This window comes from Vanellus vanellus (genome assembly GCF_965231255.1).
Source record: "Vanellus vanellus genome assembly, chromosome: Z".
NCBI lineage: Eukaryota > Metazoa > Chordata > Aves > Charadriiformes > Charadriidae > Vanellus > Vanellus vanellus.
The window spans coordinates 72,158,219-72,184,447 of NC_138908.1; the positions used below are offsets into that span (position 1 = coordinate 72,158,219).

Below are 26,229 nucleotides of genomic sequence, written 5' to 3' on the forward strand. Positions count from 1 at the left end.
AAAATGTTCTCAGGAAGCCAGCACTTGTAAATATTTCTGCTCTAAGACAGTCTACCTTTCAGTTACAGTGAAGATAAACTTCATGTGAGACATTCAGGAAATGGGACAAAATTCCCCCCATATTTCAGACAAATAGAATTACATTCGCAGACCAAAAATTAGCAAAAGCCCAAACTGAGACTGCATTTTGAAAATGTGGACTTTGGGGGCTGATACTGTACCATTCCAGTTTATACATGCGAACAGAATTAAATCCTATTCCTTTGCGGTTTGGATTCTATTTTCTTCACATTTCTTTAAATTTGGCTAGAAAGCACCTAGAATGGTTTTAATCCAACTAAGTGTCAGAGGGATTCAGCAGCTTTTGTGTACTTCAACAATGACAGCGATAATAATTTTGGTGGGGGAGCTGAGGTTCACCTATCCTGTGTTCTGTCTACTGTTGCTTCAGAGGAAGATGTGAAGGTGCTTAACACTGAAATACCAATACTAGAATAATCTGATTTCCATGTTGCATTCTAACCTCTTATGTTAGCTTCATCCTTGCAAGATTATATCTTCAAAAATATTTATCAACCATAAACAACAATTCAAGGTCATCTTGACATCTACATAAAACCACAGTGATTTTTCAGAGTATTTATCAAGTTCTTGGATATTTTTTCCATCGTCACTGTCTTAACATGTTCATTTCTAATGCATCCATATTAGAACTTAAATTCTAATATGCATGCATGTAATTTCACCTTTTATAGTGTTTTTTATTTTAAATAATATTTTCCTTCCAATGACACCTTCAATATTTTTTTTTTAAAAAAAGCACATCAATTTCAGTTCAAGCATTAACACACCTCTCTCATGCCTCTGACATTTTCCTTGATAGAGTGTATCACAACAGTTACCTAGCTACTGGTGAAATTCTGGACTCAATTCCTTAATAAGTTCTTATTTCAAATCAGAAGATGGTCTTAAATAACTCCTCATTTAAAATATAATACTGAAACAGGGGCAATAACATAGCAGTATAATTAGTCAAGCCAGGTAGCAAATGTTTCAAGTCAGTGAACAACTGCTGGACTGTACCTGATACTAAATTAAAAGCTTGTTTGATGTCAGTGCTTAATCTCCTTGGTCTTTTCAGAGTTTAATCGTACTTGCTAAAGCTGAGAAAGGTACTGTCTGTATAGACAAATACGTATGTACCCATACATATATGTGTATGTATGCATATGTATACATAAACAAAAAATATAAAATGCATAGGTTTTCCGTATGAAAAAAATCAACTCTAAGATGTCAGCTATGGGTCTACAACCTATATCTTAATATCAATGTGAATTTGTAAGGTGCCAAGGCCTACTTCTGTTTGTCAGAATGCAATATATAGGTGTAATTTTACAGAGAAACAGAGAACGGATGCATGCACAACTTTCCATGAAGAAAACAGAAATTGGACAGACTCACTAAACCGTAAAAAGTGTAAGTTTTCAGACTGCTTAGCTGCTTCTGAGGTGAAATGCCCCAAAAGCGCTGGGCAAAAAAAAATCATGTGGTGACTGGCATTTTCCCCCTAAAGTGGAAAAGGCTCCTGCAGCAGAGCCCTCCAGTGCCCCAGGTCCAGGTATGGGAGGCCTGTCCCCCTGCCCTGGCTACCGCTCTCCTCCAAATGCAAACAAGTTGCATTCCTGGCAACTCACTAGCCAGGCATAAACCAGGCCATTATACATAAGACGGTTTAAAACATGTCCCAAATATAAATAAACCATTTTCTAGAAGACACAAGGTGAAAAGCAGCAGGAAAAAAAAAAAAAATCCATATTCGCATATAAGATTCACAAAACAATGTCACTTCTGAAAAGGAAGATTTGACCCTTTAATGCCTGGCCTGGAGGAGGGTTTCCTTCAGTAGCTACTAAAATGCACCAAAGCATTCTAACTGTCTAACTAGAATATTAAACATCTCCATTGATCAAAACCAGTCTTCACTTAAAAGAAGACATGTACATTAATATTTGTATGTAAATAAAACAGGAGTCTCAGTTCAAATAGTGAATCAAATGAATTTTTTAGATTAACAATGAATAATAATTTTCCATAAATTACATTTATTTAAAAGATTTTACCTGCATTAATCAGGTCTGGATCTACTTCATTTTCAAGTGGATAAGGACCCTGACAACAACACAGACATATGTCAGCTTTATATTAAAATACTTTTGAGATACAATTCATAACTGCTTTAGTATTTCTAATGCTTATTACTGAAAACAGATCTTCACAGACACGTATTTTTTTTTATCTTTAGCAGAACAACACCCCGACAATACAAGCCACAATTTCCATCAACTAACATATCAGGACTGATGGACACACTGTTAAAAGCTGTTAGAATTACTAAATAACCAGGAAGTGGGGGTTTTGTTTGGTTTGAATGGCAGACATTTTCCAGAAAAGGGTATGCAGGTGCAACTTCATAAAGCCATATGACAGTGAAAATAATATTCACTTTAAGCTTTATTTAAAACTATGTTTGCTAAGGCTTACAAGGCTTGGTCTTGCAAACTACTGAAGGTTCTGACTCCTTCCAGCAAAACATGTACTTAAGAACATACTTAGCAAAGTAGCACTATAATCCTGAAATGAGCACTTCCTTAAAAACTTCCCTTCACTATAATGAGAATTTTCTGATCATGCAATATGGCATATATTTGAGTATGTTTTTTAGTAAAATTAGAATCAGGTTGGGGGTGGGTGGGGAATAAAACCCCATGCACTGCAAGGTACATAACACCGCAGTAAGTGACCAAGATATACTCTTACCAAACCCAGGACTCCATTTTCACTCTGTAAATGAACAGTTATGTCTGGACTGATGAAGTTACTGGCCAACAGTGGGATTCCAATACCCAGATTAGCTGAACACAGTAGGTTAAGGCATAAACAGGAACACATACGGCAAACCGGTAAATTAAAAAAAGTTATCATTGTACTATGATCAGATTAGAACTGTTCACTTCACACTCACTTTCATTTTTAGTTAGATGGCTCACATTTGTGATGAATTATTTTGCCATTTGGACTGTCCAACTGCATTCTGTCAAATACCTTACATGATAAAAAAACCACAGTGCAAGTAAATTTCATTTCCAACATATGTAACTTTTTCAATAAATTCTTGCAAAACATTCAACATAAAAACTCTAGGTACCCGATGCCTTAACATCCCATCTATTTCAAAAGGGTGTTAATAAAATGAGAGAATCCCAGGCTCTGGGAAAGACAATGAGCATAGTAATTAACCTATCTTAAACAAAACAGCTGCTGCTGTTATTCTTGTGAGTCGTCACTTTAACTTACAGCACAGCTGAAGGATACCATACATGCCATCCTCAAACTCTAAGGCAGCCCGTCTGATGATCCTCTCCCTCACATTGTCTCCTTGTTTTTGTTTGGCTTTTGAGTCTTCAGGCTTTCGGACTGATAAGCGCTGCAAAAGAAGTAGCAATCATAAGAACAGATTAGAATCCAGATTCTTGCTTGTCAAGACACAAAAGGCTGATTTGTGATTGCACTGTCATATTTGGTCTAAGAAGAATGTTATTTATCCATCTTCTACAAAAAACAACCTTTTTTTCTATCAGTTCAAGCTTATCTAAGCCAATGGAGTCATCAAATATCCCCAATGATAGCCTTAGAGAAAAATCTTTTTTCTTTGTCTTTATTGCAAAGGCTGAGAGAATGTGTGATACATAGACAACTAGTTAAGAAAGCACCAAGCATTAGTGCAAATGCTAGCAAGTCTGAGATTCATTTGCACGGAGATACCTAAATAAACTTGTAAAATGTCAGCCTGAAACACAAACATTGCTCTCTTTCTGCATTATTTTAATTCAATAGTGCTATTCTAGATTTATATGCATGAGATGGACAAATGCCAGTCATCTGAAGATACTGAGAGCTGAGCAACCAAGTTTTCAATCACAAATCTGTGTAATCTTGCATAAATCTGCCTGAACTTGTTTCCTTAGATTTCCTGGCCTTAAGTCCACGCTTTCTAAATCACATGTAGGTCAAAATGGCATGACATTCAAGAAGTTTACAGAACCATTTTGTAAATTATTGTTTACACAGATTATGTTATTTGCACATCTCTCCCATGCATATAAAACTGCTCTGGGCAACCTCATGTCCTGCACCCCAATATGTCTTCACATCCTCTCCTACTTCAGGCTATAACAAACCCATCAGGCAAAATTATCCTCTGTTACTTTTCATCACCAGAAAAGAATTTTTGCACTGTCTTTTTTCCTTATGTTGGGAGTCACTTTCCTCTCAGGCAGTCAGAAACAGTATCAACCCTCTTGAACTTCCCAGCAACTCTCTTTTTATGCCTTGGCTATTTTCCCTAGAATTGCTTCACTTGCAAGTTATGGGAAAAGTCAGAAGAACCACAGAGGGTTTCTCTGTAGCAAAAAGAAGATTGGATAGAAAGTACAACTTGCACTAAAGGGACCATGTCTGAGTCAAATTAGGCAAGAACTGCTATTTAAAGACAGTAAGAGTTATGACAGCCTAGCTTCTCTTTATTCCTCATCTCCCTTCTTACCACTTATCATACTGAACACTTTCCTGTGTACAGCCACTCCACTCATACGTAATCTTTTCTAGAAGAATAAATAAATCTGCCATTTCCTTCCTATACTTCTATTAATGAGAGGCGCCACTGCCAGAATTACAAAATTACACAAACCAAATTAATCTCTGTTACAACTTTGCTGTGCAGTTTATTGTAGCTTCCCCCCTGCCGCTACACACCTTTACTTCTTAAGCATACAGGGAAGGGGGCAGTTGACTAGGTAGGTGTATTCACTTATGTAGACAAGCTAAAGAAAATCAGGTGGTTTTGTAGAAAAGTCTTCCCTGGACAGAGTTACCTCTTTGTCAGTCATCACTAGCAAAGTGCAATAAGAATACCAGTTTAAAAATTGTAAAATGGATTTCTCTCATGAAAGCTGAAAACTTTTCTGTGAGATATTGCATCCATTCAGAAAAAGAAAACAGGCCTTTAATTAGAGTCTATCACAACACGCCCAAAGAAAGAATAAAGAAAAAGAAAAGAGGTTTGACACATCTGTTTCCAGTCAAATACTCAAAAACATGCAATATGCTTTTGCAGAAGGAACAGATGGAATGGAAAAAAAAAAAAGCTTTTTAACCTTAACATTCATAAAAGAGTTTACTCAGAGAAAAGGCCTTGTATGACTTTCTAGGACTCTGTGACTTGATTTTAGTAATCAAAGTTTAATTATTACAATTCCTTGCTGCACCTTTTTTTTCAAGATGTTTTTTTCCTTGTGTCATGTATCTCCCCCTCCACCAGCTCTTCTGATGACATTTTGAATAATTCCCACCTCCACAGTATGGAGACACAGGAGAAATACAGAATTTTCAATTGCACTTTAAGAGCATTGTCACATCACCAAAATGAACACAGGGACATAACTTGAGCGAGGCAAAGCCACAGAAACAAAGAAGAACAATTACATAATCATAATTTTCTTAGATGTTTTCAGTGATGGAATACTATTGCTGCAATTTTTAATAGCTATTGACATCTTTTATTCAGACCAGAAATGCCACTGGCCAAAAAAGTTCCCGATTAAAGAAAAGGAAAGAAAAGTTCCAGGAACTTTGCAATGTAACAGAATTCAATACACGGCACAAAAGGGGCTGAGACTGGCTCTACATGAGACAAAAGCTCTCCAGTAGAAAAGTAAGTATCTAATCAAAGTCAGCTCTCAGTCTAGGTGTTCCCCTTGTTGTGTCTACAGAAGGTTAACTGAGAGAAGGAAGGATAATGAAGTAGCATTTTCCACCAAATTCTCAACTGCGTTAAAGCCATCCAAGACTACAGGCAGTTGCTCTAAAGTATTCAGGAACTGAACAAGAGAGGCTGAGGTACAAGTTCAGTAATTCTCAGGTCCCCACCTAATTACTAACTACCAAAGTACCTACCTAAGCTCCAGTACTTAGCAAAACTTGACAGGTCTTTCTCACACTGTTTTCTCAGTTCTAATACTTGGTGTCTAGAGCAAAACCCATGTGAATTCTAAAACACACCCCAAACTGAAATACATTGTGACCAAAAAGCTCAGCCACTTACTTCAATTCTCTTCTCAAACTTCTCTCCTTGTATCAGGCGATCAACATAGATTTTTGGAACATGAATGTCTTCTGGGGCAAATGCTCCTATATCAACAATTTCTTCCACCTACAGAGTGAAAAGGGAAAGTGAAAATATTTAGAAAAAAGTATTCAATGAGAGATTTTATTAGCAATGATGTTTCAAATATTAAATACACGGTGGATCAAATCAAGAAAACTAAGGAATGGGACAAAATATAGAACACCCTTTAAAACGGGCTATTTTAGATACTTATATCGTTGCTCTTCTTTCAAAGGATATTTCTACATACAAATTCAAAGTAGTTTATGTTTTAACAGCCCAGTTTGTACAACCACCTTGAAGAAATATACCATGTACAGTTAGATCAGAGTTATTTGTACCTACAAATAATTTCCATCCAAACAGAAGGAAACAGTATGCTGGTAACAAAATGTCAAAGTACAAAGCAGAAGTATGAATTTTAAGGATACAAGCACAGAAGCTGGATTGAAGTTTCTCCATAGCGTACTCAAAAATAAAATTGAAAACGTTTGAACTGTAATAATCGATTGCAAGAAAGATGTGAAGACTGGCACTGATCCACAGATAGTATATTTTAAATGTCACCTATTTGGAACACCACAGACATTGGGGTATTCCTTCCTGCTATGTCTGAATTCAGGTTGGTCTAGCCGGAGACCCTGCTATGGCCAGACGCCCGCAGCACAGACCTTCAGTGATGTCTGGTGCTTTCCCTGAGGAATCTCAGGCATAGACAGCACATCACACTCTGCCACAAAACAGACACTACTGTTACATGTATGTGTAATGTTAAAGCAACAGGTTAAAGACAAGATCTGAAACAATATACTGAAAAAGAAATTAAATAGTTTTCAAATTGCTTTATCGCCAAGAACTAGTTAAACTTTCAGGAATATCCAAAGTCCAAGAACCCCAAAACAAGTCCCAGGGTATGACATATCAGTAGGGGTACATCACTTAGCAGCCATCACCGGTGAAGCAACATTAAAGAGCTTAAAATTCAATTTGACATCCTACTGTTACTGCACAATGTGATCAATAATAAAATCTATAGTACATCTGATAGACAATTACCTTCCTACTGTGCCTTGCAGTGTGACAATAAACAAACAAATCCACCCTAAAAGCAGAAGAGGGAGGGGAAAAATTAACAATCTAAAGACCACAGGATCAGTTTCAGATGATCCCTAAAAAAGTCCTGGGTTAAACAGACAGGAAGAGATACGTTGCGAAATTCGTAAGGCAAAGGTGGTAAGGAAGAGGCAATAACAGGCACAGTGACACCAACCTCAGTATTCAGAGAACAGAATCACACATCCAGAAAGTCCTTATCAATAAAATGTCCTTGACAATAAAATCAACGTTTAAAAAATTCAGACTACTATACTTATGAAAAAATGGTCCAATCGCATCCATGCCCCATCTCACTTTATTATTTTATACATGAGTTTTAAAATTAATGTAGAGACCAAGTCAAACACAGGGTACAATGAAACCACCCTGAAGCACACAGCTGAAGCACACTGTCTTACTGCAGTGACTACTATCAGAATGTGCTCAAAGGGAAGGAGAAACAGGAGATAAAGACTTTTCAGTGAAGACACACATAAGCAGATGATCTGCTACCAGCAAAATTCTCGAATTCACCTTTTCTAATTACCTTTGCCTGCACTTATGAGGTGGAAAACTAGGCTTGGGGAATACTAATTGCTACTGATTTGAACTTTCTCATAAAGAACTACATTTATTTGCTGCAGCAGCTGAGATTATAAAACCAAAATCTTTGCTGGCACAATTCAACCAACTTCAACAGAATTATGCTGTCAGAAAGCTTGACACACTGTACCTCTCCCCCCGTAGAATACACAGAATAAATGATTTATCCAACAATAAACTGTTGAATTTTGTTATTAGTCACCCCATTCCCTTAACTGGTTAGTATTTTGTCTCTCTGGAAACAGCAGTCAGCGTGATAGCTTTTCCTCACAAGAACCATCAACATAATTATTTATTATTTCAGTATATCATCCTATATGAACATAACACAGACAGTATGTATTCTGTCCTAGGGATTTCAGACAAGCCTAAGGAACCCTGCAGACTGGAATACCTTTGTGTTCACAGGCAGTCCCCCCACTACTCTTACTGGTGTTTCACAACATGTTCCATGTTCTACCATTATGTGCAATAAGCACCAAATTTAGTTAAAATTAAGTATGTTAAAATATCCACATAGCAATAAAATGGAATTTTGAAAAGGTATTAAAAATTTGCATGTAACGCCTGCAAGAATATATATCATCCAGTTCTGCAGGGGAAATTAATCAGCATGCTTATATGAAAAGGAATGAATTTGCACAGAGGACGTAGAAATGTCATCTGATTGCTCCAACTCTCTCTCCCAACTCTGCTCACAAGGAAGTAGATGATACTCCAGCTGAGACATTGTAGATGGGCTGCCAGCAGCCTCCATCAGTACTGCCAGCACTGCTACCACAGATGAAGCTGTGCCAACGAAAATCTGATGGCTATGGGAATCAGCAACTTAACTTTCTGTGACCACTGCAAGACATAACCCACGCATCTTTCTAGATAAGAATAATAATGCAAAAATAAATAGTACCATAGCTGGGCATATTCACTTGCCTTCAGGTTTCATATTCCTTTATGAGTCTTTTCTGTAACACATCCACAGCCTAAGCCTTAATCACCTGCAGACATGCAGGACAGCACTTGTATTAATAATTAAAAGGATGTGTGTGAGTTTTCTTCCTGTTCTGCTCTCCATCTTATCTATCCTTCTGTTCTTCCTTCTCTCTACGTACCTTATCTCAGGCTTTCTTTTGTCACGTACAGAAGAATCACTGTAAACATCAAAAATCATCATATGGCATCCCACCCAAGAGACACAAAGTCTGGCAAAGCATAAAGAGGAAAATAATTAGGGCAGACCAGCTCCTGCACTTTTTTTAATTAGCAAATCAAAATACTTTGCTACCATTTAGATTGCCTTGATCCATGTATTCATTTTAAATCTTAACTTGACGAACATGCTAGGAGATAGAAAAGGTTGACATCTTTGCTACATAGGTAAAGCCAAAGAATAACTTCAAGAGACCATATGGGCTGAGTTCCCTCTTCTCAGAAGGCTCTGATGCACAATTCAAAAATCTTTTAATTGTTTCAAGAGTTTCACAGTACTGCTTTTCTTCCTGGGTATAAATGTTCTTGCAAATCTTGTCTGATTGCTGACAATGGGAGCAGAATGAATAAATTCAATCATTTCTGAATACTGGTTTATCTGCAAGTACACCCAGAACATAAAAGCTGTTCTCCGCTATGATTCACAAGAGCCTTCTGCCATTCCTTTTGGTATCAGCACTCATAGAATCAATGGTCACTTATTTCACAATATCACTTCCTTCCGTAATTTACATCTACTTTTCCATTTTTAAAGTAGTTTGATTTATTTTTGCTCATGGAAATTCGGCTACTCTTCTACAGTTTTATCTGAGAATTTCCGAAGGCTTCCAGAGACAGAAAGGAAACCTCAAAGGTTATGGACTTCCAGTAAGAAAGATAAAAAAATCTGGTTTCTTGACCAAAAATTGGCAATGAAATTACAACAACACAACTACTCATGCCAAAACACTTGAAAATAAAAAGGTTGCTCCTTTGACCATTTACCTTTTAATCTATTTCTGCAGCCTAGTTAGGCCCTTTATGATGCATGAAATATTTTCAGCTGTTTTAATTTTAAATCTTGGTTTTCATAAAACTAAGCTATAACCAGAAATGACAACATAATACCTTATTATGGGAAAAAAAAAATATCACAAATTGAGGGTAACAGAGCACTGGCACAGGCTGCCCTGGGAGGCTGTGGAGTCCCCTTCTCTGGAGATTTTCAAGCCCCGCCTGGATGCAGTCCTGAGTAATGTGCTCTGGGCAATCCTGCTTTAGCAGGGGAGTTGGACTAGATGATCTCTAGAGGTCCCTTCCAACTCTGATGATTCTGTGATTCTGTGAAATGAGCCTGTAGGTGGGTGAGAGAGAAAGAGACTGGGGGAGAGAGAGTGCTTAACCAAACCTATGCATTTTTACATAGCTTATTTTTAAACTGGGTTTATTTAAATCTCTCTATCAGTATCTTAATTATCCTAGTACACCTCAGTTCCTCAAACTGAAATAATAAAAATAACCAGCAGAACACAAGTAGAATAAAACATTACAACTGGTCCAACATCCAAAACAACATAAGAATGAAATCAGATTTAGCCTTTTAGATGCTCAAGACAAACTCATTGGAGCATTTCTTCAGTTCACTACTGTAAGAGTCAGGATGTCACTGGAGAATTCAGTGAAAAATGTATACAATCATAAGAAGTTAAAAAAATGTACAAGAAACCCACAATAAGGGCTACGAGAAATATTGTATGTGTCTGGTTCATTCAAGATCACAGAAACTGTGATCAATCATGTTGTGGTCAAACCAGGACAAATCATTCACCACGGTTAATGACAAACAGTAAAAAAAAAAAAAAAAAAGGTCAGTCTTAATTTTAATTGTTTAGACTGAATTTAATGAAAAGTTTTGATACTGTAAACCAGTGGAATACACTCTGAAAACAGGTCACTGGAAATTAAGAACATATTATACAAACTTACTGGGTCACAGGAAAGAGCAAAGCAAGTTAATATTTACTCAGTTCCGCCTGCACGAAGGGAGATGAGTTCAGTTCCATCCTTTTCTGATGCTAATATCAGCCAGATCATGAAATGTCTACTTGGGACAAACTCCCATAGTAATGAAATGACAGTCAGTCAGTAGCCATTCTGAAGAGGAGAATTTTACAACTTTAAAAAGCAATCAATTACCAAGTAGCCTGATAAAGGCACATCTTGGTCAATAATCACCACATTATGCTCATGTCAGACTTGGACTTCATGTCTTCATAAGCATACTGAGGGGGCAGGGGAACAGTAAAAATCTGTAAAGTTCAGATTTATTAGAGAACTTTTAGCCTAATGAGACTGATCTGGGTCACACTGAAGGTCCATTTAGTCTGGTAACCCTCATTCTTGTCAAAGAACAGGACCTTAAAAGGCAGCATGGTACTTTAGGTTATATTGGTTATATTCTCCCAGCTTCTTGAAACACACAGTTTAAGGACATCCTTGGTCAGAGGCTGAACATAGACCACTTTGCGTCATAACTTCTGATGGACCATGAACTTGTCTAATAGTCTTCTTGGAACCCAAAACACTCATTGCATTTCTACAATTTAACTAGTATGAAAAACATTTCTCATTATCTCTTGTAATTTCACTGTATGCTTCCTTCTCTTCACAATACAGGAATAGCACGCAGCTGTTCTTTACTTGCCTGTTCCATACCAATGAAGATGCTATGTACCTTTATATTTTTTCCTGGTTTCTAGTAGACTGTTATCCTCTGTGAACACCGCAGAGAAAAACACTGAAGTATGTTGCCAGTATGTCATATCTGGTCATTGGGGAAGCAAAACTGACATCGATCTCCTTGGTTGTCTCCAGGTTTTTCGCCATGTGGCTACAGATCCTCATAACTTAGGAGCCCCTGCTAGATTATACTCATTTCACCTTTGTTTTCTCTGTTCTAAATCTCCTCAATTACCTCCACTTCTAGTTGCCTCAGGCTTAATCTTTTCTCTCAGACTTCTCTGCACCTGATACCTGTCTCCTTTAACCATCCCTTTCTGTTCCACCCATCTAACCTCTTCCTCCATGCTGTACTGCTGAGAGCAAAGAAGAAAACAGACGGCACTAAATTACCTGCTCTAGGTACTCACGCATAGCCGTTCTGGGATAACAACTGCAAAGAAAAGAGGAAGCACACTTGATCATCTGCAAAAGCTATCTATATGTAAAGCTGTGTGCATGCATGAAAGAATATGAAGAATTTAACCCCCAGCCTCTGAAAAAGTTCTGTCATATACATAGAACTACACTTCAGAAATTTTTAAGCTAGCCCCATTTTAGCACAGCCAGGATACATGATATTCTTAAGTTTCAAGATCATGTTCAAAGTCAGAAGATACTGAAATTTCTCAAAGGAATAATCCTAAGAAAATAACATTCTCAAAACAATGTATTTTCACCTTATTTTTTTTTCTAATAACTGGGCAGTTTTATCAACCCCACCCCCCCTTTAGGCAGACTCACTGAAATCACAAGAGAAGTGATTTTATAAAAGAATAGCTACTTTAATAAAAAATGCCTACTATCAACCGTGCCTATAAATACGTACTGTAAAAATGTATTCCGTAGGTATAAACTGAAACTGGCAGGTTTTTCATCAAGATGTTCATAAAGTAGATAATGAAGAAAAAAGCAAAATCTATTAACTATTATTGGTTACTGAAGATACTCCATAAAATTGACGGAATTGCTTGTTTGACAATTTGCACAAGTGGGTCTATATAATTCTGTATGCATTCAAAAGCGAAAGTGAGAAATGATAGCTGTTTTCTTGCTTCACTGAATTAATTCACTTGGATTTTACACTATTTTTCTACTGTAAAATTACCTAAATTAAAAGTATGAGAGATTACTTTAAGATCCAGCAATCTACCAGTCCTGGTATTACCAACCAACCCAGCCTCCTGCAGCAGGCACACCTAAGGAGTGATTGCTGCCTAAACCCTTCTTAAAATCTGTTGTTTTGATATAAGCCATCAATGAACCCACGCTTGTTGTGATCAGGTTTTGTGACTTGTGCTTTCTTGATGAAATGAGATGATTTCATAATGCTCAATGCTTATTTTTATAACACTTAACTGGATGACAGTATTGACAACAAAAACTGGAATATAATTAAATTATTACCTTTAAATTATAAAGTGCCCAATATGTATTCAGTACCTAAGTTCTTAACAGAAAATGAAACATAACCATCCACTTGGAATACATTATAAAATTGCCTTCTCAGATCTGGAAAAGGCAATTTTGGAAAACACTTTTTTAGATCACATCATGTAATTATTTTTCAATCAAATAATTAAAATAATGGCAGAAGAGCCAGAAGAAAACAAACAAACCCCCTAGAACCCATGAACAAAGTCTTAATCTGTTAGGGGCTAGCTAATGACAAAAGAACCTACTTAACCTGTACTAGGTGTGTCTGCTGAATAAGGTAACTGACCACATCGCAAACCCTTCCATTCCAGAACAGAACAGCTGCTAACAGTACTAACTATAGTGGAATTATATCATTTAACATTTTTCAAACAAAATGTACATTGTTTTAAATACATTATTCCTGCGCTTCACTGCTTATTTTCAAAATATGTTAGATTGAAAGCCTTTGAACTGATTAGAAGGTAAAACTAAGTAACTGACATTTTTTTATTAAAATTATTCACATATTAACAAGAAGAATCAAAACATAAAAAGAAATTAGCTTCAATCTCAACACAAGACTTTATTTTCTTACTCATATTAGAGAAATGACAAATGAAAAGAGACTGAAAGAGATCTCATCTCCTACGCATTCAAAGAAATGTAACTTAAAGGTCAGGAGACAAATTTAAGCTTTACTTTCAAACATGAACTAAAAGGAATTTAAATACTGAAGGGAGAGGTTGAAAAAAAAAAAACACAAACCAAAACAACAAAAAACAACCCCAAAGATCTAATTGCACCATCCACAAAGGAATTCTTTGTATTTTCCAAGCTATGCAAGTCCAAGTAAACCACCCTAAAATGCAAGGAATACCTCTAACTAAGGATCAGATGAGAGCATGCTAAGCAGGAGACACACAGGAAAGAAATCAGGGTAAAACAATGCATTAGCAGCTAATTTATAATAAATTATGTTGCTGGTTCTCTCTGGTAAGAAAAAGCAATCCCTCAGGTATTTCAAGAAACGCATCATCTCAAAATGGCACTTTATGTGCACACACGTGTTAGTTATCCTCCATATTTCAGATGTTCATTATAGGCAGCGGTAGTTTACAAAGACTTCTGAAAACTATTTTACATGCTACCACTTTCTCTTTCGCAAAAGGGATTAGCGTGGTCCATTTCACCTTCAAAATCATAGCAGATATCCCCAAACCCCAAAATATTCACGATCAATAAAACTCTTCTGAAGTGTTAAGGAAGAAGGTAGTCAGAGTATTTTTAAAGGAAAGGATTGGAAGAAATAAAACAACTGATGGTAGTATGTCACGTGGCTTAGACGTTTTCAACAGATTAATCAGAAACCACAAGAATGTGGCTATCAAGAGACTGTAAGCAACAAATTTTAAGAAAAATAACATTTTTCTTACACTGTATCATTACTGTTCCTGAAAGCTGCCTGGAAAGGAGAGCACTAGACACACATGGAAATAAAAAACAAGAATAAAGTGCTTCGCAGAGCCAGAAATATTATTTGACACTGAAGCTGACAGAAACATGCTAAATCAGTCCTTCACAGTACAAAAATAAAAAAGTTTTTGCTTATCACAGCCTAATGAGGAAATTCTGATTTCTTTTCCTCCAGCAATGGTGAAAAGTTGTCTTTCATACATCTGGTATTCAAAGTCATAACAAGTATGACCTCTAATCTCCTGATCATACCAAGTTTTCTATTCCGTCTCTGTATTTATTAATCAGGGGGAATAACCACTGAAGCATATTAAGCCAATACCAATTGGCTTAAAATTCCCAACAGAACTCTTATGCAACTTATTTAAACTGTTTTTTTGTAAGCTGTGTGTTTGGTTTTTTTTAACCCTTCCCTCCCCAGCCCCCTCAAAATAGAAATACATTAATGATAGGGTTTTTTGCTGTCTCTGATTCCTCTGAATTGTTGAAAGAAAAATTCACCCCTCTCAGAAGCCTTCACATTCATTTAGTAATTTTTGTTCTTCTTGTGTCTGAAAGTCTAGATGATGTCTTGAAGTGGGTGCTTGGGTAGCCAACTTCATATAACTCGTCTGGCTCTCCCCTTTCCCGGAAACCTGCCAGCAGCTGTCTAAATCAGATAAATTTGGTTAGCGTATGTTCAACCTTGATGGAATCTGATGGAATCCATCACAAACTGCAACTCATTTCTACTTGTATCATGGTTCAATTTACCCCCTTAAATCTGGAGTTTCTTAAAATCCCAAATTAGTTCTAATTTTGAATGAATGAAGCTTAACTACCATCACATTTCTGTAAAATTTAAGACCAAAATCACTTAAAAACAGGTTTTCTCAATATATGAACACCAGAAGAAACTGAATGCATACATAGCTCACGAAAATCAAGGGATAGTCTGCTTTGCTGTGCATGGGGGGGCAGGAGTCTTCTATAATTGCTGGTGGCAAAGGCAAACACAAACCATATAAGTCCTCCTAAATGCCTTACAGGAGGTGACCAAACACCACAGCATCAAGAATGTGCTGCTGTCCAAGCTTGGAAGCCCGTTTCTCAGCTGATCTCATCCCAAGGTGTTACAAAAGCTAGAAGACGCTTCAAAATAACACAATTAAAAAAAAAAAAAGGCAAAAAGAAACAAATAGCACCAAGCAACAGAAACAAAGGTGCTTAAGAACTCATGTAATTCATTTAAAAGAACAAGGGAGAACCATGAGACGTCAGTATAACTTCAATCAGTCTGGAATTCAAATAGGCAAAAATTTTGGCATAAAAATGCAATTGTCTATTTTGAAGGTAATGTGGGAAAACGGTACCTGAAAACTAGTTTTATTGAGAAATTTAGTTTACTTAAAAAAAATAATTGCTAGATTTGTTTGTACTTTCATTTGCGGCTCTTAATGCTCGGAGTGTTTGAGAAATTCAGCACTTTGATAGCCTGGGGGCACAAGTGCTCCTTAGCGCGTTGTTTTCACAGCCAATTGGCTACATACCTCCCCTGTTTTGATTAGAAATATATTCCAGCTCTCCTCTTTGCCATTCCCCACTTTCAACAAGAAGAAAAAAAAAAGATATAATACCTTTGACTTATTCCAAAGGTTAACAAAAAAGAGAAATTTTTATAGAGTTTTTCTATAATAAAAAAACCCCAAACATCTGTTTAAACATGAAGATGTTTTAAGATTTGTTTAGCTATCGCTTTCTCCAGCTTAATAACAAGTACCAAACTGAGGAACTTAGTATCTAACTCACAGGAATATCAATGGGAGTGCATTTCCACACACTGGACTTCATGAGCGCAGGTTTTCTATAACGCAATTTCACACTGTTTGGAAAAAAAAGGAAGACTAGGCGACTTTCAAATACACACCAGGAAACTGTTTGGGAGACAGAAAGAGAAAACTACTCTGTGTTCGTCATCCATTCTTTTACCATCTCCTGCAGCCTGAAAAATCAGCATGATCTGAAGTCAAGACAGTCTTGGCATCTCAATCCTTCACTTCTCTTCTAAATCCTCATTTTCTCCACTGAATAATTCTATTCCATAGCATTTGGAGGGAAGAAGGCAGCAAGAGAAGACTAAAATTTGAGCTACTGATTCAAACAACTACTCCAAAATTCTTGCTGCAGCAATAGTTACAAGGCTGCAGCTTTTCAAATCTCAGTATTTTGACCATCTGAAAAAAGGCACTTGTTTCATGTCAGTAGGCAATAATATTGTGAATTGTTTGTAAGATTTTCAGTTTGAATGTCAAATCTTTCTCATTTTGTACCAGAAATCTCCATCAGAAATGACAAGAAGTTATTAATAGCACAGAAAAAAAAAACATTGCTTATAGACACATGAATAAAAGTATACACGCATGTAAATTCCTTGAATCATGCCTAAAACTCTCTCAGCGTTATCTTTTCAGTGATATAATCATGTGTGATTTAATATGCAAAGACTGATAAATCATTGGTTGATTGATTAATTAATGAATTTTACACACAAAGCAGTGCATACGAAATATCATTAATTTATTGTACCTATTAGTACATAAAATGAAATCTAGACTATTTTAAATCCTATTAATTTTCAAATTCTCATGATACAAGACATGAGTACTGTTAGTGAAATATACTTGAAATGCACAGTGTATCAGGCTTTCTATAAATTGTTATGAAGAAAACCTAAATTTAGCTTTAGGAGCAAACAGAGGCTTTCTATCAGTTTCCCCAGCACACTGACTTCCTGGCAATCTGCACTATCTACTGATCAACGATGGACTTGCTTTAGCTTGTTCTTTTTGAATGTCATATTTGTTCTTAACATATGTGACAAGGATAAAAGGATTTTTTTTTCCATTGAAGGTTATATTCACATCTGCAATGAATTTCTGATGCTGAATGCTGAGAAAGCTCATGATACTCATTCAGGAAAGTATCAATTTAGAAAGGAATAAAATATAAGAGACAGATAAAAGAAAAACAAATTCAAATCTACCAGCACAATGTTGTGTGTAGGTAAAACTATCTGAACAGCAGTCAGCAACAATTTCATCTGCTATGAATTTTACCCACTTAACATTCACTACTCCAGCAATGAAGTGCCAAATCTGAACCCACATAACTCGAGCATATATATAAAAGCAACCACAGAAAAAAAAAAAAAAAAACAAACCAAACACATAGCCAAATGAACTATTGAAAAAGTTTATTCCCCTGAAAATCAGAAGCATGTTAACTAAATATAAAAAGAACTACCTTATGAACTACCTTCTAGCCCAGTCTATTCCAGTGCTTCTCAAATCATCATAAGATGGTGGGCACAACAGCTGTAAAAATGCTTTCTTTTTCTGTTCTGTTAATAAACACATGCACATACAGAACAAGGAATCAAATACACTGAAGGGAAATCAAAACAACAAAAGAGCATTCAAGTCTGGGGGTGGGCTTCTTTTTGGCAAACTAAAATTACTGTGGCAATGATGCAAAAATGTTTATAGGAGCTGCTTTTCAAAATCAGTACTAGTAGTTCCTGGATTTTAATTTCAATCCTTCTCTGACTTGTTCTTTAACCCTCTATGACTGGCGCCATAATAGTCACCAAACTGCTTTTTAACATTGCTGAATACTGAAGCAGAAAAGGCGTTAAACACTTCAGCCTTCTTTCTACTCTGCACCAGTAATTTTATTCTCTTCATTGAGCAGTGAAGTATCGATGTCCTTTGTCTCCCAGCCCACTATGTATATACTCTTAGAGAGATTTCTTGCTACTTTCAAGTCTTCTTTATTTTGCACTGGGCTGGAGATTTCTGAGTTTGCTTCTGTGTGCTTAAGCTTTTTTGTTTGTTTGGATTTTGTAATGTTTAGCCTTAGACATTTGAACTTGGTCTCACTTTCTGTCATTTTTCATTTCTGTTTTTGACATTACAATGATTGTGATCAAGGTCAAACTCCTACTGCTCTTCCAATGCTTTCTCCATGCTGGAAAAGCTTATTCTCAAGCTGTTAACACAGTCTTTCCCTAACTTCACTTCTTCTTAGCTGTATCTCCCAGAAGCCTTCATCTACGAAGTCTTTGAGCTCACAAAATCAGTCCCTAAGAGGCATTCCTGATATTTTGCTGTTTTCCCTTCTATGCTTTCTAAGGATCATGAGTTTGCATTTCATAGTTACTCTCTCACAAGTGTTCACTCAAATCTTTCATCTAAGGGTCCTTTAGGAAAGGATACTGTAATGTCTATGCTTTACAACTGAGTTATCTAAATTCAGATGCGAAAGCATCTCTGATTCAGGATTTAACCAAAATCTAGGCATGTAAGTCCAATCATGCAGTCAAAAGCCCTGACTACCCACCTAGATGTTTAAGACTTCCATACTTATACTAAGAATATATATTTTTAATATAGAACATATTTTGCATATATTATACTAATACATTAGGACAACTAGAATTCTACTGTCACTCGTGACAAAAGCTGCTGGTAAGGTGGCAGGACTAAGCATCCCAGTGTCCATCCTGTATCAAATGGGATACTTAAACAAAACATTCCCCCACTGCAGATCCCTGGGACATCCCTTCAGCAACCATCCCCTGAGAGCACACAGAGTCATCACTGAGCAATTAAACAATACTGAAAAAGTCTACAGCAACACAACAGCTCAGTGGTTACAGCATTTACACAGGACCTCAATTCTGTATCCTTCTTGGCCTCAAATTCTGATCTGTTGTTTCCCAGAATCACATCCTAATGCAAAGTCTGTGCTCATCCCAAAACCAGAACTGCTTCCTGTACCAGGGTTCAGTATCAACTTCCATGGCTGGTGCATCTTTTAGATTATTATTCCACTTTAAAATAGTATTTACAGGCTTTTTATAGTAAACTGTCACTGCAAAAGCCTTGGAAGAATTCCTCAGAACAGAGGTATGCATCTGAGGAAAGTTTTGCCATTGTTAAAGCACTTGGAGGAATAGACATCAAAAAAAAAAAAAAAAAAAGGTTCATTTTCCAGTTTCCTCAATAAAACGCAATGCCATGATTTAGCACAGATAACAGAATACAAATAGCTTATTTCAGTCTGCTTCTGTCCCTTAGTGCAGCACAGTTCATTGTACCTGAGATAATGGTGCTCACTGACGTGGCTGTGTTGTTACTAGGCAACCACAGATAAAATGCAGGGTTTAATGATTTTTATTTAATGCATTTTTATGAGAAAGTACACTCTCTTTTTTCCTCCCCTGATATTATTTGAGGTGGAAATGCTGTTTACACAGGGAGATATATTTAGCCATACTCTGCAATCTGAACAAGAAAATTATTCAAACTGGATATTCAAACAGTCAGTCAATAAATATTTCTAAACATATTGACTATTAGCACTATCAAACACTTACATCATGGCAGCGGCTGAGATCTCAAACCACTTCACCAGGGACAAGTATTCAGTAGGTCTCACAGCAGAGAATAACAATGGCAATAGAACAGACAACAGCTTATGGACATTTCAGGCTGTTACTGATGTTTGTGTACTCCTCCATAGGAGACAGCAAGAGCCCTAGCCTGTATCACCCTTCACCCCTCCCATGCTGTCATGACATCTGCACCTGGCAAGGTCATACCATGTTTTTTCCTGTGGCTTTGGGTTGCCTCAATTCTCTCCAAAAAAGAGGCCTCATCACCAAAAGCTGTCCCTCTTGGTGGGGCTCTGCTCACAGGAGCCTCTACAGGAAGATGCACATCTTAGGAAGCATCCCAGCATCACAGCCCTTGCCCTAGCAGTCTAGGCACACATTCAAGCCTCCCTGTAACTCCAAGATGCCACACATTTCATTTCCCACCACTCAATTCAACGTGTCTGCCTGCCCACCTGCTGAATTCAGCAGACGTAACATTTCCAACACTCTCTGTTGGATGAAGGACACCACATATATAAGACCACGCAAGCCCTCACATTTCTTCACATGCCAAGTCCTTCCTCTGCACCTTTACAAGGGCTGGTAGCTCATATATAACTTGTGACCGCTGAGTTCCTTTTAGATCAGCTGATTTCCCAACACTCACATCTTTGCAATAGGAGCAGGAAAGTGTTTATAGATCTGATATTCAACTGAAAGCCTCAGGCTGAGTGTGTGCATGAGGGCTCATGTCCAAACAAAGCTACAGCTCTGACTGCATACTTAACTCCTGCAAGTTCTCCAAGATGAAGCGAGAAGCACATGAGTAGAAAAATTCATTTAAATGCAACACTGTAGAAGAATTAAAAACCAAATAAGCTCCTGCATCATTTTGCTTTCACATATAGATAAAGCCAAACTAACTAATGCTGCCAATACTTGATTATTTAACATTTTTGTCTGCAAAGATTACCCTCTAAATAACAGGAATCCTGCAATTCAGTTGAAAACTTCTTTCTGACCCTTAATACTGGTCATCTTTAATTTAAAGTAGAAATTCCACTGGACTTCGTGCAGTTGGATCTTTACAGACAGTTATCTGTTTCTCAGCATACATCCTTATTATTGTGAACATTAGCAGGTTCTACTTCCTATCACTTAGATAAACAAAAGAAATGCATGTAATGGCCCAAAATATTTGTGCAGGTCAGTAAACACCTCTTGCATTTCATCAGAAGCTTACAATCAATGTCTTTCTGATCTCTAAAAGAGTACTGAACATCTACTTCTGACCATTTGCCTAGTCAAAATAAACAAGGCTGAGCATCAGACACTTTAATCTGAAATTTGTTCTAGGGGAATTTTAAAAATCAACAATTCTCCGCTGTGTGCCACAGACACAACTGGTAACGGTACAGCCTGACTTCCTCCTCCTTCAGAAGCCTCTCTATGCACAGCCAACCTCGCTCCTCACAACACAGTAGAGTTTTCAAGCATGCATCAGTGGGTTTGTGAGGTGAGGTTTTTTTGTCTACTCTTATCCTCCACATCTGTAAATGCTGCCAAGTTCTCCCACCTCTGAATTGTTACAAAAATTAAGTGTCTGTCTGCCCTTCAGCTAAGAGAGTATAAAATGCCACACTGACTGCCAACTAGAGAACAGCAGCTTTAATACATTAAAGAAGAAAGTGTCTTTTACTGTGTATGCATGTCAGGAGATTTCACAGCCCCTTAGAAGGACAGACTAACAAATGCGATTGATTCCCAGTGCACTTCCTACTTTCACCAAGTGCACAGGTACCATGAGATTGGATTTCCAGTAGTTTAGATTTCCCTTGGTATGGATCTTACTATGCCAAGTGCCATTCCATATTTTTATCAATGATCACAAAACAAAATAAATCTGGGTAACGATTGGTGAAATAAACAAAGCAGTAGAGAAAAAAAAAGCAGTAGTATCTGAGAAAGCAGTAGTATCAGACACAACACACGAACTGGGTCTATTCAAACATTCAGAGTATCTGAGAAAGCAGTAGTATCAGACACAACACACGAACTGGGTCTATTCAAACATGTTTCATAACAAAACACAAAGTTAGGCTCTGTGATCAAGAAATACCTGCCATACTTACAGAATGCATGTTGGAAAACCCTGATTATGCTTTTCCTGAAGTATGCCAGAAACAGATTAACAAGATGTAAGCAACTTATCCTGTAGGATCAGCAAAGCACACAGGTATGCAAACAAGGAAGCACCAGGACCAAAGAGTAACTCTACTTTTCAGGTGACAGCAGTGTTATAGTGCTGAAGACACTACAGTTGGTCACATTTGTGAAGTTTCATAAAAAAACAGAGCAAGAAGGAGATGAACATAAAAAGGATAGAGTAGCTGAAGAAAATGTTCTACAGTTAGAATCATTAAGACTTAAATCTGTTCATCATACCAACAGCATTGAGAAGTCACTCAGTGGGAAGGAAAAGCCAATTTCAGAAAGTTTTTTAATCTAGCAGAAGCAAGTAAAAGCAGTGGAGGGAACCTAAAGCCAAACTAATTACAGTAAAAAGACATATTTATACCAGTGAGGGTGATTAACCACTGGAACAAGCACAAACAGAAGGATGGGTTTTCCATCTCTTGTTTTGTTTGCATCAAGGCAGGATAACTTTCTGATTAAACCTATCTTCCAAAATTCAAGTTATACTGATTGAATGTACTTACTGAGCTTAATAGTGACATGAGTGAACAGCCTAGCACCCATCCTCCTAACGTAAAGTTTAACAAATGAAGTTCTGTTCCTGAAAAAGAGATTGCTTCTAAAGGACTGGATAAAACTAGATGTATAGAGATAAACAGAAAAGGGAAATAAATAACGCATCAGAATTGCTACAAGGAACAACAGCTCTCTCTTTCTGTGTATTTATAGCATTCATTTTAAAGGAAGAATTTTGACAACTCAAAAATCAGAAACACAGAGGGATATGCCTCTAATTTTTGCTAGTTACCTGTTTCAGCTTGGTGGTTTGTGCTAGACAAGCAGATGTTGGCGGCATAAGTCCGGTTGCATAACAGGTACAAAGTTCCACATTCAGAATCAGGATGGAAGGGCCAGACTGAGAAACTAGAATTCTGCCAATCCCAATTAATCACTGCATGACTCTGAAAACAAGTCTGACCTGTCGCTGGTTTGATGGAAAGGAGCAGGGATGGCTTCAAATCGCTACTTCTCGGACTGTCTACTTAATTTAAGTTAAATGGTCAGTGGGCAAAAAACAGAAACAGAGCTGGGAACAGATACCAGAATTCAGAAATCCAGAATTACTACTCTACACAAACCTTTTTCTTCTCCCTGTGAGTAGGATTGAGAATTTCACCCTTCACCCCTGAACAACATAAACTAAAGAGTCAGGCAAAACTCTTTTCAGTTGCTTCAGTTCCCTAGTGATTAGCTCTAGACACCTTCAGGCTCATTACTAAGGATGTACTAGATGCCATATTGAGATAACTCCTTCCAAGTCACCGAGTTTGAACTCTTAAATCCAAACACAACATTCTGAATTCCATTTTGGAAGAAAGACACATAAAAGTTAAGCCAATGAGCCATTGCATTTGGCTCAAAATATCAATTTGTTCTAAACCTCTCATTATGTCCCTTCACCTATTAATTTGTCCATAAAAAACTAGAGTTGTAAAGTAATGTTAATGTGCCATCTTGCCAAAAGCTTGTCAGTTTTTAAATGGTATTGGAAATGCAACAAGACTCACGATGGACACAGTTCACAGCAGATCTACTAAAGACTGTTAAGTGGAATTATAGCAAGAAGGATATCACGTAATTGCTGCTCACTGACAAGAAAATTCTACCCTACCACACGTGGATAGAAGAGCAGAAAGAGAGAACGAGATGGAAGGTAGGTGGAAGGCTTTGATCTACTTAAATTCTCTAAATGACAGACTGAACAAAGTATGAAGGGCAAGTGACTGGAACGAAAGGGAATGATTAAAGATTCTTTATTTCATTCTTAAATGGAAAAATATTTTAAACCTTTCTTGAAAATCAACTATGAAAGTTCATGTACTGTTGCTGAATTATCACTGTAAGTTGTATGACAAATTCTACATTATTTTTTGCCGTAGTTCTGTAACATACAAAGAAATAACTCAAGTTCACAAATGTATTATTCAGAGATGTTTACATAACAAATACATTTTCCAGATAAGATTTTACCAAAAAAAAAAAAAATTCAAAAAAAAACCCAACCCCCAAACAAGAAAAAACAAACCAAAACAAAAATCCTGAAGAAACACAAGCCTCTTCCCTTTAGAATTTACTAGAAATAGCCTAGAAGAGTATATCTTGATCTTACTGTCAAACCATATTTAGCTTCTGTTAGGCATATAAAACAACTTACCACAGAGTGATGAAAAACCTAATACAGTAGTCTGTCTTTTAGATATTGCTATGCCTTAGCAACTCTCTAGTCACCAATATCTTTCCACTGTAGGCTGCTCCATGTTTTTAAACATTATCATTTCAGACAACAAAGAAAAAGGACAAAAAGATTGGAAGAAACTCCTAAATTATATAGTCCATTCTCTTTCTCAAGGCATAACCAAATGTCTGTATCTCATTTTGGACTGATATTTATGTAATTTATTAAATTTCAAAGATCACAACCATGACAGCTCGAGAATTTGCCCAGTCTATGTTATTATGTACTTATCTTTATTATCAGGAAGTTTTGCGTAAGGTCTTACATGAACCTCCTCAAGCACAGCCTAAGCCTACTATTTCTTCCTTCATCCATATATTATTTTACTTAACAAATCTGAAGCCCTTTCAAAGGCTGATTGCAGTGAACATGAAGTCCTGCCCAGGATCAGACGAACAGTAATAAACTGAGTAACCATGGTGAACTAATCACTAAAACAGAGCATAGAATTAGGAGTAGGCAATCCAAGAGACAGATTAGACCACTGTCCCTGGTATGAAATCCCCCCCAATAAGTCAAGAAAAGGAAAACTCTGTACCATGCAAAACAAAGGGGTTTGTTGACTACAGGGGTGTAGGGCTTACTATGTTTCAATTCCTTACCTCTACTACAGTTGTCTTGGCAGCTTTACACATAGGTTGGTTGAAGTTTCTTGCAGTTTTCCTGTGAAAGTAAAGAAAATTAATAAATATTAAAAGCTGTAATAGTATGAGAAAAGATTTTTCAGAGATAAGCTACTACAAGTATCTCTGTAATATAAACATCACAAATCTTTTTGCCAAATGGCTAGAGCACTAATAAAAAAATAGGAGGGAAGAAAAAGTATTACGGAATTGTGCTAGATACTCATGAAATTAAATCATATTTTGCTATATTAGAAAATACTTACTACAGCTCTTTTGACTTTTAATCAGCACATTATTTAATTGAAATTGGGTATGCTACTGATATCTTCATTTATTACATCCAAGAGCAGCAGCAAGCTGGGCTTTCTACAATGTACCTTCCCATTATTTCACTGCACAAAGAATAAAATTAATCTCCACAGGGGGACCAGCACAGGCCTAACAACCTCTCAAGTCCCACATACGCCTTCATAATTCAGACTAGGACTTGGGCTAACATTTTGCACAGTAGTAAATTTAATCCAATTCTCTTGATTAAAAAAGCTGTGCCAGTTCTGGCACCCACTGCAAGTCTCTGGCATTCATCCCAAGTATTCCCATGTAGTATTTCTGTAACAAGAAAAAAGAACCTCTAGGGAATAAAAGTATGCATAACCATGCTGGGATCTGCACCCAGATCCTAGTAGGCACAAAGAAAAACAAGGGACCTGTGTCAGCCCCTGTCTGTATTTTTCAGTAGCAAACAAAACTGTGTGGCATAATATTTAAGAAAAACAATGTCTACTTTAGTGGAGCTCCACCGATAGCTCCTCAGCATTTTTCTCTTTTAACAAGTAGAATTCTTGAAAATTTTTCATCAAAATACATGGGTTCAAAACAAGTCAAAACCTCCTTTCCCCCTGTCCCCTTTCCACAGAAGCATTTTTTTTCTGACCATCCTTATTTCACAATGCTGCTTCCTTTCTTCACCGTTTTATGCGATAACCATGCCTATCGCTGTAGCCATGCTGAACTTTGGGATGCTGCTGCCACCTCGTGGCTTTGGCGGAGGTAGGAAATTGAAATGGACAAATCTGCGATTACCATGCAGTTTTAACAGGATTTCTAGTGCAAAGACCTACAGAATCAAAGCTAT

General features: G+C 37.0%; 1 protein-coding gene across 1 annotated transcript in view; it reads right to left on the reverse strand.

Moving 5' to 3' along the window:
* Nucleotides 1–26,229, reverse strand: part of OXCT1 (3-oxoacid CoA-transferase 1) — a 90,897-nt gene that overhangs the window by 36,856 nt on the left and 27,812 nt on the right. The window contains exons 7-11 of the mRNA XM_082497967.1: nt 25,071–25,131; nt 6,164–6,271; nt 3,376–3,487; nt 2,821–2,915; nt 2,124–2,172 (exon numbers count right to left, since the gene is read on the reverse strand). Of these exons, the coding sequence (XP_082354093.1) occupies nt 2,124–2,172; nt 2,821–2,915; nt 3,376–3,487; nt 6,164–6,271; nt 25,071–25,131 (425 nt within the window). The remainder of the gene's footprint in view (nt 1–2,123; nt 2,173–2,820; nt 2,916–3,375; nt 3,488–6,163; nt 6,272–25,070; nt 25,132–26,229) is intronic.